Source organism: Sinocyclocheilus grahami, unplaced genomic scaffold (genome assembly GCF_001515645.1).
Source record: "Sinocyclocheilus grahami isolate Dianchi unplaced genomic scaffold, SAMN03320097.WGS_v1.1 scaffold121.1, whole genome shotgun sequence".
Taxonomy (NCBI): domain Eukaryota; kingdom Metazoa; phylum Chordata; class Actinopteri; order Cypriniformes; family Cyprinidae; genus Sinocyclocheilus; species Sinocyclocheilus grahami.
This window is the reverse complement of record NW_015505300.1, coordinates 1601798-1617896: the sequence shown is the minus strand read 5'-3', so window position 1 is coordinate 1617896 and position 16099 is coordinate 1601798. Positions and strand designations below refer to the sequence as shown.

The 16099-nt window shown below is 37.1% G+C and overlaps 1 protein-coding gene across 1 annotated transcript in view; it reads left to right on the top strand.

Annotated features, from left to right (window-relative positions):
* Positions 1-16099, top strand: part of LOC107589856 (unconventional myosin-VIIa-like) — a 34594-nt gene that overhangs the window by 6212 nt on the left and 12283 nt on the right. Inside the window, exons 4-32 of the mRNA XM_016278420.1 lie at positions 1842-2026; positions 3519-3640; positions 3721-3863; positions 4197-4310; positions 4619-4772; positions 4891-4967; positions 5108-5227; positions 5398-5540; positions 5760-5970; positions 6058-6193; positions 6289-6458; positions 6548-6688; positions 6782-6940; positions 7808-7900; positions 8389-8483; positions 8574-8658; positions 8767-8985; positions 9348-9548; positions 9832-9900; positions 11763-11903; positions 12014-12166; positions 12728-12802; positions 12896-13044; positions 13152-13278; positions 14413-14532; positions 14610-14783; positions 14886-15113; positions 15217-15384; positions 15500-15617. Of these exons, the coding sequence (XP_016133906.1) occupies positions 1842-2026; positions 3519-3640; positions 3721-3863; positions 4197-4310; positions 4619-4772; positions 4891-4967; positions 5108-5227; positions 5398-5540; positions 5760-5970; positions 6058-6193; positions 6289-6458; positions 6548-6688; positions 6782-6940; positions 7808-7900; positions 8389-8483; positions 8574-8658; positions 8767-8985; positions 9348-9548; positions 9832-9900; positions 11763-11903; positions 12014-12166; positions 12728-12802; positions 12896-13044; positions 13152-13278; positions 14413-14532; positions 14610-14783; positions 14886-15113; positions 15217-15384; positions 15500-15617 (4090 nt within the window). The remainder of the gene's footprint in view (positions 1-1841; positions 2027-3518; positions 3641-3720; positions 3864-4196; positions 4311-4618; positions 4773-4890; positions 4968-5107; positions 5228-5397; positions 5541-5759; positions 5971-6057; positions 6194-6288; positions 6459-6547; positions 6689-6781; positions 6941-7807; positions 7901-8388; positions 8484-8573; positions 8659-8766; positions 8986-9347; positions 9549-9831; positions 9901-11762; positions 11904-12013; positions 12167-12727; positions 12803-12895; positions 13045-13151; positions 13279-14412; positions 14533-14609; positions 14784-14885; positions 15114-15216; positions 15385-15499; positions 15618-16099) is intronic.

Sequence of the window (16099 nt, the reverse complement as noted above, 5' to 3'; positions counted from 1 at the left end):
GTTTTAATGAATCTACACTTGTTGGATGAATCTCATGTATTGTGACGGTTTCCCAGGAGCACTATATCCCAGAGGGGGAGAAGGCTATGCTTAAGCCTATGCACCCCACCTCAGTGGAGGGTGTGGATGACATGATCCGACTGGGGGACCTCAGTGAAGCCGGTTTACTCAGAAACCTGCTGATGCGCCACAGACAGAGCCAACCTGACGGGGGGTGTGAGAGAAAGGGAAGTTGTTAGAGAGAACAGCAGGGGTTGCAGGGTTTTCTGGACAAATCCAGGTCTCAGTCAAGCCCAAGATGCTAAGAGTACACTGAGAAGCAATGGCCAGAATGAAGTTTATTGACAGCTGACTGACAATTCCAGAGACCCACAGAAAATGACAGAGGTGCAGCAGAAGAGATAGGACGCAGCTTAGCAAGATTGCGTTGCCGTCTGCGTGTGATGTTAAAGCATTGTTGAGAGAGAACAAGAATGTACTGGAAACATACTACCGCCTCTGCCTGAAAAATACACTTACTTGAGATTATATTTTTTTATATCTCTGAAATATATGATAGTATTCTTGAAAACAATCTTTTATTGTACTATTGAATAAAATATTAGTTAAGCTGGTGTGGGGTGGGCGTTCTGGTGCAATATGGTTGCTGTCGCATCATCCAGGTGGATGCTGCACATTGGTGGTGGTTGAGGAGATTCATGTAAAGCGCTTTGAGGACCCAGAAAAGCACTATATAAATAATTAATTATAATTATATAATTATAATTATAATTAATTAAAGCAATCTTTTATTGTACTATTGAATAAAATATTAGTTAAGCTGGTGTGGGGTGGGCGTTCTGGTGCAATATGGTTGCTGTCGCATCATCCAGGTGGATGCTGCACATTGGTGGTGGTTGAGGAGATTCATGTAAAGTGCTTTGAGGACCCAGAAAAGCACTATATAAATAATTAATTATAATTATATAATTATAATTATAATTAAAGCAATCTTTTATTGTACTATTGAATAAAATATTAGTCAATTATCAAAGAAAGAAAATAATTAATAGCCATAATATGCACTTTTGTAAATGCTGTGATACTATGATGCTCAGATACTGTTATTTCCTTCTCACATTGCTGATTTAACCATTAACTCTTCACCTGAACAGTTTATGTCCTTGACCATCAAAACATAGGGGTAGACATCACCTTTTCTGTGTTATCATGTTTGGGTCAGGAGATATGACACAAAATACATAATTTGGTAATGGCGGAAAGTAAAATGGTCGTCATGGCAACCACGAGGTTTTTTGCTATGGCTCCATTTCTGAAAATGTTCAGGGCCCTAAACTGTACAATTGTACCAAGTTGCATGCTTTTATGAAAAAGTGAACATATAACCTCAAATTTTGCATTAACTGGATTAACAAGTTCAGTTATGCATAACAATTTAATTAAAAAGTTGAATTGAAAAATTAGTTTGTAATTCAGCATGAGTATGAGCAATTTTGTGTAAAACACAATGATCATGTTTGCCAGCGCGACTGGACATAATCCAGAAAGTGGCGAGAGATTCTTAAGAAGGACATCTGACTATTTGTACAAAGAGTCGCATGATTGGTGTCACAAATTAGCTTGTTTTGAGTAGTGACCTAGAAATAGTGCAGAATCTAAAATATTTATTATTCATTTTACATAATAATGTTGCTTTGTTGTAAATCCTTAAACTTTCTGTTAATTTTTAGATTAAATTAGATTTTCAGTCCCAGTTTTTCAGATGCTGCCTCATATGTTTGCATCCCATTGTAAATATAAACTGTGTGATATATGTAGTTTTCTCTGTGTGTGCTGTTTAGACCTATATTGGCTCTGTCCTCGTGGCCATGAATCCCTATCAGATGCTGCCCATCTACACGGCAGACCAGGTGCACCTGTATCACGACCGTAAACTGGGCGAGCTCCCACCGCACATCTTTGCTATCGCTGACAGCTGTTACTTCAACATGCGCCGTAACAAACGCAACCAGTGTTGCATTATAAGGTATGTATTTAATCTTTTCTTCTGAATATTGAGAATCTAATCTAATGCATGTTAATTATTTATGTCCTTGACCATCAAAACATAGGGGTAGACATCACCTTTTCTGTGTTATCATGTTTGGGTCAGGAGATATGACACAAAATACATAATTTGGTAATGGCGGAAAGTAAAATGGTCGTCATGGCAACCACGAGGTTTTTTGCTATGGCTCCATTTCTGAAAATGTTCAGGGCCCTAAACTGTACAATTGTACCAAGTTGCATGCTTTTATGAAAAAGTGAACATATAACCTCAAATTTTGCATTAACTGGATTAACAAGTTCAGTTATGCATAACAATTTAATTAAAAAGTTGAATTGAAAAATTAGTTTGTAATTCAGCATGAGTATGAGCAATTTTGTGTAAAACACAATGATCATGTTTGCCAGCGCGACTGGACATAATCCAGAAAGTGGCGAGAGATTCTTAAGAAGGACATCTGACTATTTGTACAAAGAGTCGCATGATTGGTGTCACAAATTAGCTTGTTTTGAGTAGTGACCTAGAAATAGTGCAGAATCTAAAATATTTATTATTCATTTTACATAATAATGTTGCTTTGTTGTAAATCCTTAAACTTTCTGTTAATTTTTAGATTAAATTAGATTTTCAGTCCCAGTTTTTCAGATGCTGCCTCATATGTTTGCATCCCATTGTAAATATAAACTGTGTGATATATGTAGTTTTCTCTGTGTGTGCTGTTTAGACCTATATTGGCTCTGTCCTCGTGGCCATGAATCCCTATCAGATGCTGCCCATCTACACGGCAGACCAGGTGCACCTGTATCACGACCGTAAACTGGGCGAGCTCCCACCGCACATCTTTGCTATCGCTGACAGCTGTTACTTCAACATGCGCCGTAACAAACGCAACCAGTGTTGCATTATAAGGTATGTATTTAATCTTTTCTTCTGAATATTGAGAATCTAATCTAATGCATGTTAATTATTGATTTTGTATGCCTAGTAGTATGTATGAAGTTAGAAGTTGGCCACGCATATCCTGCCCTTGTAAGATAATGTTTTTACATAGCCTATGATTTATGAGTATCTACACATTTAGTCACACATCATAAAATCTGTGAGTGGTCAATGTACAATTAGAGATATAAGTTATGCTCTTTGTTTACTCGGTTTGCCAGAAAAAGTTAATTTAAACAGCCATCAAACCATCAAGCCATCAATGGTGTAGAATGACTTTGTTAATTGTTATATATTATTATAGGCTATTATCTATTATATTATATTATATTATATTATATTATATTATATAAATAAGCATAGTTAATTTTCAGATTTCACCTTTTAATTTAATATTTGTTTTAGCTACATGCTGCAGCAGCTTGCTGTCAATGGATTTTAACACATTTGTATTTATTTATTTACCAGATACTTTTATCCTTACAAATCTTGGCAAACAAAAAATAATAAATGCTTTTGGTTTGTGTGTCAGTGGAGAATCTGGTGCAGGAAAGACAGAAAGCACTAAACTGATCCTTCAGTTCCTGGCTGCTGTGAGCGGGCAGCACTCCTGGATAGAGCAGCAGATCATCCAGGCCAACCCTGTCCTGGAGGGTAAGCACTGAACAGGCATGTCTTGTCGACTATTTCAGTCATTTCCATAGAAAGCTGTCTCACTTATGCATGTCTTCCAGCCTTTGGCAACGCCAAAACCATTCGGAATGATAACTCCAGCCGCTTTGGGAAATATGTGGAGGTCTACTTCAATAAAGAGGGCGTTATAGAGGGAGCTCACATGGAGCAGTACCTGCTGGAGAAGTCTCGTGTCTGTCATCAGGTGTGACTATGTTTTACAGTAAAAACTAATATGTGCCATTTAGGGGTAAATAAAATACAAAGATATAGCTTTTGTAGCTTAGGGTACCACCACAGTGACAGCTTTGTACCTTTTAGTCTGAGATTGTTCACCTTACGTGCTTAAGAAAAAACATCAAGAGCCTATGACTGGTTTTGCACTGGTTTTTATGAGCTTCATTACTTTCAAATAGTCTTAAATGAATAATATTAACTAATATTTATCATGTTAATGGGTAAATAAATGTTCTTTTATGAATTTAGTTTAATTATTTTAAGATGATTTAATTATGAATTAATTTATTTTCATTTTTAGGCACCTCAGGAAAGGAACTACCACATATTTTACTGTATGTTATCTGGGATGCAAAGTGACCATAAGAAGACTCTCTCTCTTGGTGATGCATCACAGTTCAAGTACCTGACTGAGGTGAGCTCTTCAATTCAGGTTTATTACGTTTTAGAGAGGAGAGGAGTTGTAACGCTTTTGTTTTTGCTCACGTATTCAGTAAATGTTTAGCCCTAAGTTTTTGGAGTTTTTCTGACATTTTAAATGTATGCTTTAATTGCGTCAAATACAGGTAAATCATGACTTCATCTTAACATTATTGGTGTAATATCAATTGAGTTTAAAAAAAATCACTCCTCTCTAATTCAGATTCTTTTATCAGGTTTCGATACTGATAATCCCTGACTCAGGCACAAGTGCTATAAGTGACTCTTCTGATGGTTATCTAGGGTAATTGTTTGACATGTGATGGTCGGGACGATGCTGATGAGTTCGGACGGATTCGTGCTGCTTTAAAGATCCTCACTTTCTCAGACAGGGACTGCTGGGAAATCTTCAAATTACTCGCTGCCATTCTCCACATGGGCAATATCGACTTTCAGAGTTAGTGTCAATAACCTTTCTATTACAGTAATAACATTTCAACTGTCTTCCCATAAACAGAAGTTAGTGCTGTTAGGAATGCCATAAAGTTGACTGCTTTGCTCCTGATCTTTTTCAGGCACTACAATGAATAACATGGACAGCTGTGATGTCCTGTCATCCAATCATTTTTCTGTTACTGTCAAGTTGCTGGAGGTACAGAGAAATGTTCTTTAGAGCTAATGCTGCTTTTAGCACTTTATCCTCAATTCATTTTTTAAAAGCTTACTGTATTTATGTAATCAAACATTCGGCTGCTGAATGTATTTGATGACAGCACTTCTGCCACTTTGCAGGTGGGTGATGCTGTTCTTGATAAGAGTCTTACCCATCGCTCCTTCATGACAAACCGAGAGATAGTCACGAAACCCCTCAGCTCAGAGCAGGCCACAGCCACCAGAGATGCTTTTGCCAAGGTACCCACATCCTCACACCATAGTGTCCAAATGTTTTTTCCAGAAGAAAAAAAAACATATTGACCCCAAACTTTCGAACAATGGTGTATATACAATCATCATTCAGGCTTCATAAATGCTCATTATTATTGCACATGTGAATTACATGTGTTTGTTCTACTCCCTGACAGGCCATGTACGGAAGGCTGTTTGTTTGGATGTTCACAAAAATAAACAGTGCCATTCACAAACCCCAGACTGATGAGTCCTCTTGCACACGCACGTCCATTGGTCTGCTTGACATTTTTGGCTTTGAGAATTTCCCTCAGAACAGGTAAGTATCTGTTGAATAAACTAAAAATTATGTAAAAAATTAGAATTAATATTTAGCAGGGGTTTAAAGTACTTGAGCAGTTGTATTCAGTACTGCATTTAAGTATAATTTCAGGGATAGATAGATAGATAGATACATACTGTAGATAGTTAGTTCTGTGATAGGCCCATACTCGACTCGTAAATATAATTTCTCTATACTTCTGTCCTCTTCGTTTAGTTTTGAGCAGCTGTGCATTAATTATGCCAATGAGCACCTGCAGCAGTTCTTTGTGAGGCACATCTTTAAGCTGGAGCAGGATGAGTACAGTAAAGAAGGAATCTCATGGAAGCGCATCGCTTTCAGTGACAACCAGAAAACCCTGGACCTGCTGGCCGTTAAACCTCTCAACATACTGGCTCTGATTGATGAGGAGAGCACCTTTCCTAAGGTGAGCGTCATAAGCTACATGAGTGCTTTATATGCTTATGGATATTTTGTCTGTGCTCACCTTGTGTTGTCTTGTTTTTTAATGCAGGGAACAGATTCCACAATGTTAAACAAAATGAACACCGAACACAATGGAAACAAACTGTACATGTCATTCAAGGGCAACCATGGCATGAGTTTTGGGGTTAAGCACTTTGCGGGGACAGTTTATTATGACTGTGAAGGTACAATTCATTACTTAAAGACTTGGTTATGACATGCCTAATAGTTATTTTAAAAAGCAAATTAGTTCTGATCTTAAAGGGCTGTATTTTGTCAGGTTTTTTGGAGAAGAACAGAGACTCCCTTAGCATGGACATCTTGGAGCTCGTTCAGAAATCTTCCAACAAGCTGCTCAAACTGATCTTTGAAAAGGAGATGAATACAAACTCAGCCAAGAACAATAACAAAATCAACAAAATCATCATGACGCCAAAGAGCTCATTACGAGTATGGGACATTAATACGGTTGACTGAGAGTATTGACTGGACAGTGGCAACAGCTTTGCAATATATTGTGTCTTTTTTGTGTCACACAGCAAGTAAATGATTCGAGGCGGAATATATCTACTCTCAGTGGCCAGTTCCGTCAATCTCTGGACTCTCTGATGAAGGCCCTGTCTCTCTGTCAGCCCTTCTTCATTCGTTGCTTCAAACCAAATGACAAAAAGATGCCCATGGTACCAATTCACATCCCTTAAGTTACGTATTTTATATTGTGTAACCATCAGAACACTAATCAAATCGTGCTTTCTGTTTTTCTCGCTTGTCAGGTTTTTGATAGAAACCTCTGCATGCAGCAACTTCGCTACTCTGGAATGCTGGAGACCATTCAAATACGCAAATCGGGATATCCCATCCGGCACACCTTCAAAGACTTCCTGCAGCGCTATCGTGTACTCCTTAAGAGCGTGGACTGTGACCCCAACACTGTATGGGCCTAATATGATTGTTTACCGATATGATGCTCTGAATATGAAAATTATTATAAAGTGATAGTTGATTAATATAGCTTAATGTGTTATTCAACATCCCTAGATGGTCCTGCATAATTCCAACCAATCAATGCCTTCTGATTTAAAGTTAAGTTCAGGGCTGTGATTGGTTGCTAGGAATCATGTGTATATAATGTTGATCTAAAAGTCTCTATTAACACTTTACAATAAGGTTTCATTTGTGAACATTTGTTAACTACATTAGTTTACATGAACTAACAGTGAACAATACTTCTGAGCATTTGTTAATCTTAGTCAGTGTCAATCTCTGCATTTACTAAGATCACAAGTTGTATCGATTAACATTAGTTAATGCACTGTGAACGAACTAAACATGGATGCTGTAAAAATATATATGTTCGCTAATGTTAACAAATGAAACCTTACTATAAAATCTCCCTTAAAATACAACTACATTTATTTAAAGGTGAAGCGTGTCATTTCTGTGCCAGTTGCATCACCAAAAACAACTATAAGCAAGTAAAACGCAAAAATAATGACCATTTTCAAACAGGTTTCCCTAAAAACACCACCCATTTGTCATTGACCAGACATATAGATATCTCCGCCCCCAGTTTGGTTTAGCCAATGCTGATGCGTCACATGTCTGCATCACACTAATGGAGACGCTTAAAAACAAAATAGCACAGTATTGTACATTTTTGTGGGAATCATATTATGAATGGTTCACTTATAATTGTCTACACATACTAAGGTGACATAGGAGAAATTAAAAGAATCATGTTCAGCTTTAAACATGATGAATGATTTGATAAATGGAAATATTTGTTATTTGTTTATCAGGAGCCTGCTGCCAACTGCTGTGCAGCCATCTGCAGGGCTATGATCAAAGACGAAGAGGACTGGAAGATTGGCAAAACCAAAATCTTTCTCAGGGTACTTTAGACGTAATATTTTTCTAGTGAATTATACTGATTTTACATCTATATCAGTATACATTGCTGTAATGTTAACGTATATTGGATTTCTAAAGGCATTGATGTCATTTTTGTGATTATATTAAACATACACTTCTGTTCAAAAGTTTGGGGTCAGTAAGATTGTTCTTTAAAGAAATTAATACTTTTATTCAGCAAGGATGCATTAAATTAATTAAACAGTAAAGTCACAGTAAAGACATTTATAATGTTACAAAAATAAATGGTGTTCTTTTGACATTTTTTTTTATCTTGAAACAAAATCACAGTTAAAAATACATTACAATAGATTTTCACAGTCTCATTGTTTTACTGTATTTTTGATCAAATAAATGCTGCCCTGGTAAGCATAAGAGACTTATCGACTCAAGCTTTTAAACAGTAGTGTGTCTATCATATTTTTTCACATAATCATTTTTTTGCACTGTTTCCTTTCCTCTGTCGCAGGATCATCATGACTCCTTCCTAGAACTGGAGAGAGAGCAAGAGCTTTACAAGAAAGCACTTATCATCCAAAGAGTGATGATCGCCCATAAGGACAGGTTTGTTCCCCATTGTCTCTTGTCTATATAGTATTTGTTTGTGTAATTGTACAGCAATTTTAAACTAAGTAATTCTTCATTCACTTACAGAGCAAATTTTGTAAAGAAGAGGAGGGCAGCTCTGGTTTTGCAGAAAAACTGGCGTGGCCACAGAGACAGAAGAGACTTTTGCAAAGTAAGCTATGCAGGAACAACTTTTGTCTACAGTATATGGAATAGCTCTTAAAATTAGTGTAATGAAATAATGAAACATGCCTCATATTGTTTCTGTTTTCCCTGTAAGCTCAAGCAAGGATTTACTCGGATGCAGGCAAAAGTGCGCAGTCGGCAGCTCCATACGGAGTATATTCGCAGACGGGCTGCAGCCATCACTCTGCAAACACAGACCCGTGGCTACCTCGCCAGGAAAAACCTGAAACGCAAAAAAGATGCAGTGATACTCCTGCAGACACAGACCAGAGGCCTGCTAGCCAGGAAAACCCTCAAGAGAATGAAAACAGATGTGAGTGTATAGTGGAATGGAGCGGACTACCTGGTTTTTAGTACTATTTTGCAGAAAGTCTTGTTTTTGTTTTATATGCAATACCTGTACCAGTAAAATGTTTGAATTTCTTGTCATAAGTTGTAAAAAATTATAATGTCAAAAATAACTTTTTTATATTTTACTATGTTTTAAAATGTAATTTATTCCTGTGATTCTTGTTTTATTTATATTATCTGATAATTCAGATTAAAGATTTCTATTTCAAATAAATGCTTTTCTTTTGAATTTTCTGTTCATCAAAGAACCCTGAAAAAAACAAATCATGGTTTCCACAAAAACAATTTTAAGCATTTATTATTCATACCCTTGTTCTGTCTTAGGCGTTTTTGACTGCACAAGAAAAAGAGACTCAAGAACGTATAGCTTTGGAACTTCAGCAACGCCTAGAGGAGCTGCTCAGAAAAAACGAGGAAGCTGCCAAATCCCAGAAAAAGGATGATGAGGAAAAGGTGGAGAATATCTTTGGCTTCCTTCCAAGCGCAGTAGGAGGACAAGAGGGCCCAGCTCCTCAGGGTTTTGAGGTTAGAGTCATCTTGACAGCACAATAAGGAAGCAGGACACCTATTTGAAGGGAACAAACACTAATCCTAATCAAAATTAATTTCTCAAAATAATAAGCCTATATCAACTCCAACTATCCAATAAGCCTATGTCAACTCCAACTTTTATTGTCGCTACACAATCAATTAATGGCATTTCAGGCATTTGCTACCATTGATAATACATAATGTCTTTTAAATGCAAAATGTTAGTATCGTCAGGTAAATATTAAGTTTGTGTGATTTGTTCCTGATGTTCTTCTAGGATTTAGAGGCAGAGCCGGTGAAGTTAGAAGAGGTTGAATTAGTAGAGAACCCTGTAAGGGAGAGGAAGGTGATGTCATTAGCAGACAGCAGCAAACGCAATCAAGATGAAGAGGATGAGAAGGAAAAGGAAATGGAGAAGGAGAAGGAGAAGGAGAAGGAGAAGGAGAAGGAGAAGGAGAAGGAGAAGGAGAAGGAGAAGGAGAAGGAGAAGGAAATGGAGAAGGAGAAGGAGAAGGAGATGGAGAAGGAGAACGATGAGTTCTCTTGGAGAGAGAGCAAGAGCTTTACAAGAAAGCACTTATCATCCAAAGAGTGATGATCGCCCATAAGGACAGGTTTGTTCCCCATTGTCTCTTGTCTATATAGTATTTGTTTGTGTAATTGTACAGCAATTTTAAACTAAGTAATTCTTCATTCACTTACAGAGCAAATTTTGTAAAGAAGAGGAGGGCAGCTCTGGTTTTGCAGAAAAACTGGCGTGGCCACAGAGACAGAAGAGACTTTTGCAAAGTAAGCTATGCAGGAACAACTTTTGTCTACAGTATATGGAATAGCTCTTAAAATTAGTGTAATGAAATAATGAAACATGCCTCATATTGTTTCTGTTTTCCCTGTAAGCTCAAGCAAGGATTTACTCGGATGCAGGCAAAAGTGCGCAGTCGGCAGCTCCATACGGAGTATATTCGCAGACGGGCTGCAGCCATCACTCTGCAAACACAGACCCGTGGCTACCTCGCCAGGAAAAACCTGAAACGCAAAAAAGATGCAGTGATACTCCTGCAGACACAGACCAGAGGCCTGCTAGCCAGGAAAACCCTCAAGAGAATGAAAACAGATGTGAGTGTATAGTGGAATGGAGCGGACTACCTGGTTTTTAGTACTATTTTGCAGAAAGTCTTGTTTTTGTTTTATATGCAATACCTGTACCAGTAAAATGTTTGAATTTCTTGTCATAAGTTGTAAAAAATTATAATGTCAAAAATAACTTTTTTATATTTTACTATGTTTTAAAATGTAATTTATTCCTGTGATTCTTGTTTTATTTATATTATCTGATAATTCAGATTAAAGATTTCTATTTCAAATAAATGCTTTTCTTTTGAATTTTCTGTTCATCAAAGAACCCTGAAAAAAACAAATCATGGTTTCCACAAAAACAATTTTAAGCATTTATTATTCATACCCTTGTTCTGTCTTAGGCGTTTTTGACTGCACAAGAAAAAGAGACTCAAGAACGTATAGCTTTGGAACTTCAGCAACGCCTAGAGGAGCTGCTCAGAAAAAACGAGGAAGCTGCCAAATCCCAGAAAAAGGATGATGAGGAAAAGGTGGAGAATATCTTTGGCTTCCTTCCAAGCGCCGTAGGAGGACAAGAGGGCCCAGCTCCTCAGGGTTTTGAGGTTAGAGTCATCTTGACAGCACAATAAGGAAGCAGGACACCTATTTGAAGGGAACAAACACTAATCCTAATCAAAATTAATTTCTCAAAATAATAAGCCTATATCAACTCCAACTATCCAATAAGCCTATGTCAACTCCAACTTTTATTGTCGCTACACAATCAATTAATGGCATTTCAGGCATTTGCTACCATTGATAATACATAATGTCTTTTAAATGCAAAATGTTAGTATCGTCAGGTAAATATAAATAAGTTTGTGTGATTTGTTCCTGATGTTCTTCTAGGATTTAGAGGCAGAGCCGGTGAAGTTAGAAGAGGTTGAATTAGTAGAGAACCCTGTAAGGGAGAGGAAGGTGATGTCATTAGCAGACAGCAGCAAACGCAATCAAGATGAAGAGGATGAGAAGGAGAAGGAAATGGAGATGGAGGAGAAGGAGAAGGAGAAGGAGAAGGAGAAGGAGAAGGAGAAGGAGAAGGAGAAGGAGAAGGAGAAGGAGAAGGAGAAGGAAATGGAGAAGGAGAAGGAGAAGGAGATGGAGAAGGAGAACGATGAGTTCTCTTTCTCTAAATTTGCATCTCTGCACTTCCAAGGATCTTCTACCCACTCATATGTCCAACAGAGATTACGACAACCCCTGCTCCACCATGAAGATGAAGGGGATACCCTGGCAAGTGCTGTTCTCATAAGCATCATGTTCCCATTAAAAGCAAGGCTTGATAACAACTGTCTTGTATTGTTTTTGTACTTTTTTTCTCTGCTTTTCCCCTCCTCCTTTAGGCTTGTTTGACAGTATGGTGGATCATACTGAGGTTTATGGGAGATCTTCCAGAGCCGAAGCAAGAACGTGTTTCTGCTATAGCCGACCCCATTCAGATGAACCTTGGTCAGAGACAAGCACGGCGACTCAGTAACCTTGTTGGATTAGATCAGGTAAACAATCAAGACACTATAAAACACAGCCTTCTTAACACCTACCATATGTTCTGACTATAGCTTCACTGCCTACCCTGCTCAAAAGACCTGCCTAGATCAACATGCATTTTTGTGCTGGTTTGATATTAGTATATATTGTATTGCTTTACATATTTTAATGTAAACACATGTTTAATAAATAGACTAGCCAATCAGAAAAGGTTTCAGTTGTATTACAGTCAGTGGTACAGAAGGTGAAAACCACAGAAACAACCAGATGTGAGCAACTGTTCAAAAAAAAAAAGAAGCAAGAAATAACAATATAAACATTTTAATGTGAAAACAGAGGAATAAATTAAAATATTTACATTTTTAAAAATGCATCAAAGGACTAAAGCAAACCAAAGGGGATCATAAATACAGAACTGCTAAATACTGCAAAATACTCTTGCGGGTGTCATATAATAACAAAACAATAAAATAGCCCAACAGAAATGTGACTGTTGCTTTTCTTATATCATTATATTATATCAAACAAACGTTTGTGGGTTTATTCATTTGTTGGTCTTGTAATTGCAGAAATTTTTGAGAAAAAAAATGAAGCAGCAGAAGGGGACAGGGAAAAGAAAGCACTCAACCATTCCTGAAGAAGAGGTGAAATGTGTATATATACTAAATCACTGATCATTACTCACGGCTAGCTGCATCACAGCAGGTGTCTATTAATTATTCTGATGAAATTTGCAGCCAGAAGAAGAACCAAAACCTAAAATGCAGGCTGTTCAGGAGGAAGAGGACGTACTGTTTGGAGAGAGAGCAACTTATGATCGTCCAATGACACCATTGGAGAAATTGCATATTATTGTAGGATATGCTATTGTACGGCAAGATATAAGGTTAATGTGATGGGCCATTGGTCATTTACATTCTTCATAATGTGGAGTATATTTCTCATACAGAGAGATAAGGGTTACATAATCTTTTGACTTTATATGTTTTTCAGAGATGAAATCTACTGTCAAATCCTTAAGCAGTTGACAGACAATAAGAACCACAAAAGTGCAAACAGAGGCTGGACTCTTCTGTCCATCTGTCTGGGTATTTTTCCCCCTATGGACCGCCTTACTAAGGTATGAAATACTTTTTGATTTCTGTTCTGTTATTTAAGAGCTAATGTGAATTTATCCAATCATTATCACAAATTAGACCTGACAGGGTGATCAGGACCCTGATGTGAAGCATAGGGGTAGTGTACCATCCTGAAAGGGTTTGTTTTTTGATAAAGTCTGCTGAATGCATTATTGTATCATATCATAGCACAGCAATGAAGAAAATAGGTTCTTTAGAACCTGCTACACAGTTTAATCATGATACAAATGCCATGAATGACCAATCAAGCTGTGTGATATATGGTACAGTGTTTGTTACGTTACGTTATGTTAGGTTAGGTTATGTGTTGTTGTTCATATGATGTGTTGTTTAATGTTATGTTTTGTTATGTAATATTATGTGTTGTATGCCATGCCATTTATATGTTGGTTTATGTTATGTTTTGTTGTGTTGTCATGCTGTTATATTTTGTTTCATGTTGTTTTGTTATGTTTTGTTGTGGTATGAGTTATATTTTGTTTGTTTATTTTATATGTTGTTATATGTCATGCTGTGTTTGCATGTTTGTTGTGTGTTATATGTCACACTGTTTCGTGTTATGTTAATGTGTTGTGTTATATGTAATGTTGTTATATGTAATGTTTTGTCATGTGTTGAGTTTTCTGTCGTTATGTTGTTTTGTCATGTTTTATATTTTGTTATGTTATGTTGTTATGTGTTGTTATGCTGTGATATATGTGCTATGTTTTGTGTTGTCATCTCATTTTATGTTATATGCTGTGTTATGTATATGTAATGTTTTGTCATGTGTTGAGTTTTCTGTCGTTATGTTGTTTTGTCATGTTTTATATTTTGTTATGTTGTTATGTGTTGTTATGCTGTGATATATGTGCTATGTTTTGTGTTGTCATCTCATTTTATGTTATATGCTGTGTTATATCATGCTGTTTTCTAATGTTTGTTGTTTTATGTTGTTGTGTCATGTTATGTTTTGTTATGTGTTGTGTTATACATTATATTACATTTGATTTCATGATTTCATGCATGTGTTATGTTGTGTTGTTACGTCACGTCACATTAAGGTTATATTATGTTATGTTATGTTATGTTATATATTATGTTATGTGTTATGTTCCACAACCTTTTGGCCACAGTACCTGCAGAGCTTTATACGCTATGGACCAAGTGAATACTCCTCCTACTGTGCAGAGCGACTGCGGAGGACTTTAGCCAATGGAGAAAGAAGTGAGCCACCATGCTGGGTTGAACTACAGGTAGGCAGTCCCTCTGACTGAAATTATGAAGAATACTTCTCTTGCTCTAAACATAACCAGCCCTTCTTTCTTGCAAGTCTGTAGAGAACAAGAAGCCCATTTCAGTAGCTGTGGGTCTGATGGATGGCAGAAGCATCAGCCTCACTGTGGATTCAGCCAGCACTTCTGCAGAAGTGTGCAGTGCGGTTATTCAGAAAATAAATCTGCAGGACACTTACGGCTTCTCCCTATATGCTGCAATGTATGAGAAGGTTTGTAACATTTGAATGGCTTCAAGATGCACCTTGTAATAAGTCACATATAACTAATGAGCAATAGCAATAAAGTCTTCATGTTTGCATCTCTTGCTGCAGATATGGTCTCTTGGCAGTAGCAGTCAGCACGTCTTGGATGCCGTGTCTATGTGTGAGCAGGAAGAAAAGAGGCAGGGGAAAGAGGAACAACATGCTCCTTGGCGCCTCTACTTCCGCAAAGAGATCTTCACTCCATGGCACAACTGTTCATCTGACCAAGTCAGCACAGAGCTCATCTACAAGCAGACCATCCACGGACTCAAAAGTGGTGATTATCAGTCTGATAAGGTCAGTCCAGGCTATTTGTTTGAACTGGTCATGTTGCATATATTTTGAATAGGAATGAGATTTGTGACTTATGCTCTGTTGTTGACCTATAATCTTGATCTAGGAGGATGATTATGTGCAGCTCGCAGCCAAACATTACTATGTACAGCATGGCTCTGAAAGCAGTATGCAAACCACAGATAAGATTGTCCGTGAGTGCATGAACATGACTTTAATTGAGAACAAGTCTGTGGCCAAGCTAGTGCAGATGGTGCATTCTGCACATACACAGGTATGATGTATATACAGGTATATGCTGTATCATTGTTCACAACAGTGATTGGACAAAATTTGATTTGGTCATTAGTGCTTGGAGAACAATGCAGTAATCCTTTGTAATTTCTTAGGGTTCTTACATAAACTCTACTAAACCTGCCTTTGAAGTAAAAGAGGAGATTGTTCAATATGCGCAGGAGAAGTGGCCAATCTATTTCTCCAAGTTATATGAAGCTCAAATTATTTCAGGTAAAAAAAAAAGATATTCTTAGTTCTTATAGGAGTAGCTAATCTAAAAATGACCAATTTGTCATTACCTATCCTCATGTCATTCCATACCTGTATGACTTTATTTCTTTAGTGGAACACAAAATGAGAGCTTTTGAAGAAAGTGCACACTGCTCTTTTCCATACAAAGCTGTATAGATAAAAATGGCACATAAAAACATCATAAATGTACACTATATGACTCCAAGATTTTTGAAGCCATATGAGTTTTGTTTAAGGAACAGACTGAAATTGAAGTTGTAGTTCACTAAAAATCTTGCTTGATGGTCGGGATCACCATTCATTTTTATTTTACTGAAAAGAGACATTCGGCAATAACTCATTTTGTGTCCCACCAATAAAGAGTCATGGGTTTCTAAAGTCAGTAAATGATGACAGAATTATAAATTTTAGGTTAACTATCCCTTTAATGCATTGAATTTGTGAATGTATTGTTGTCTTTT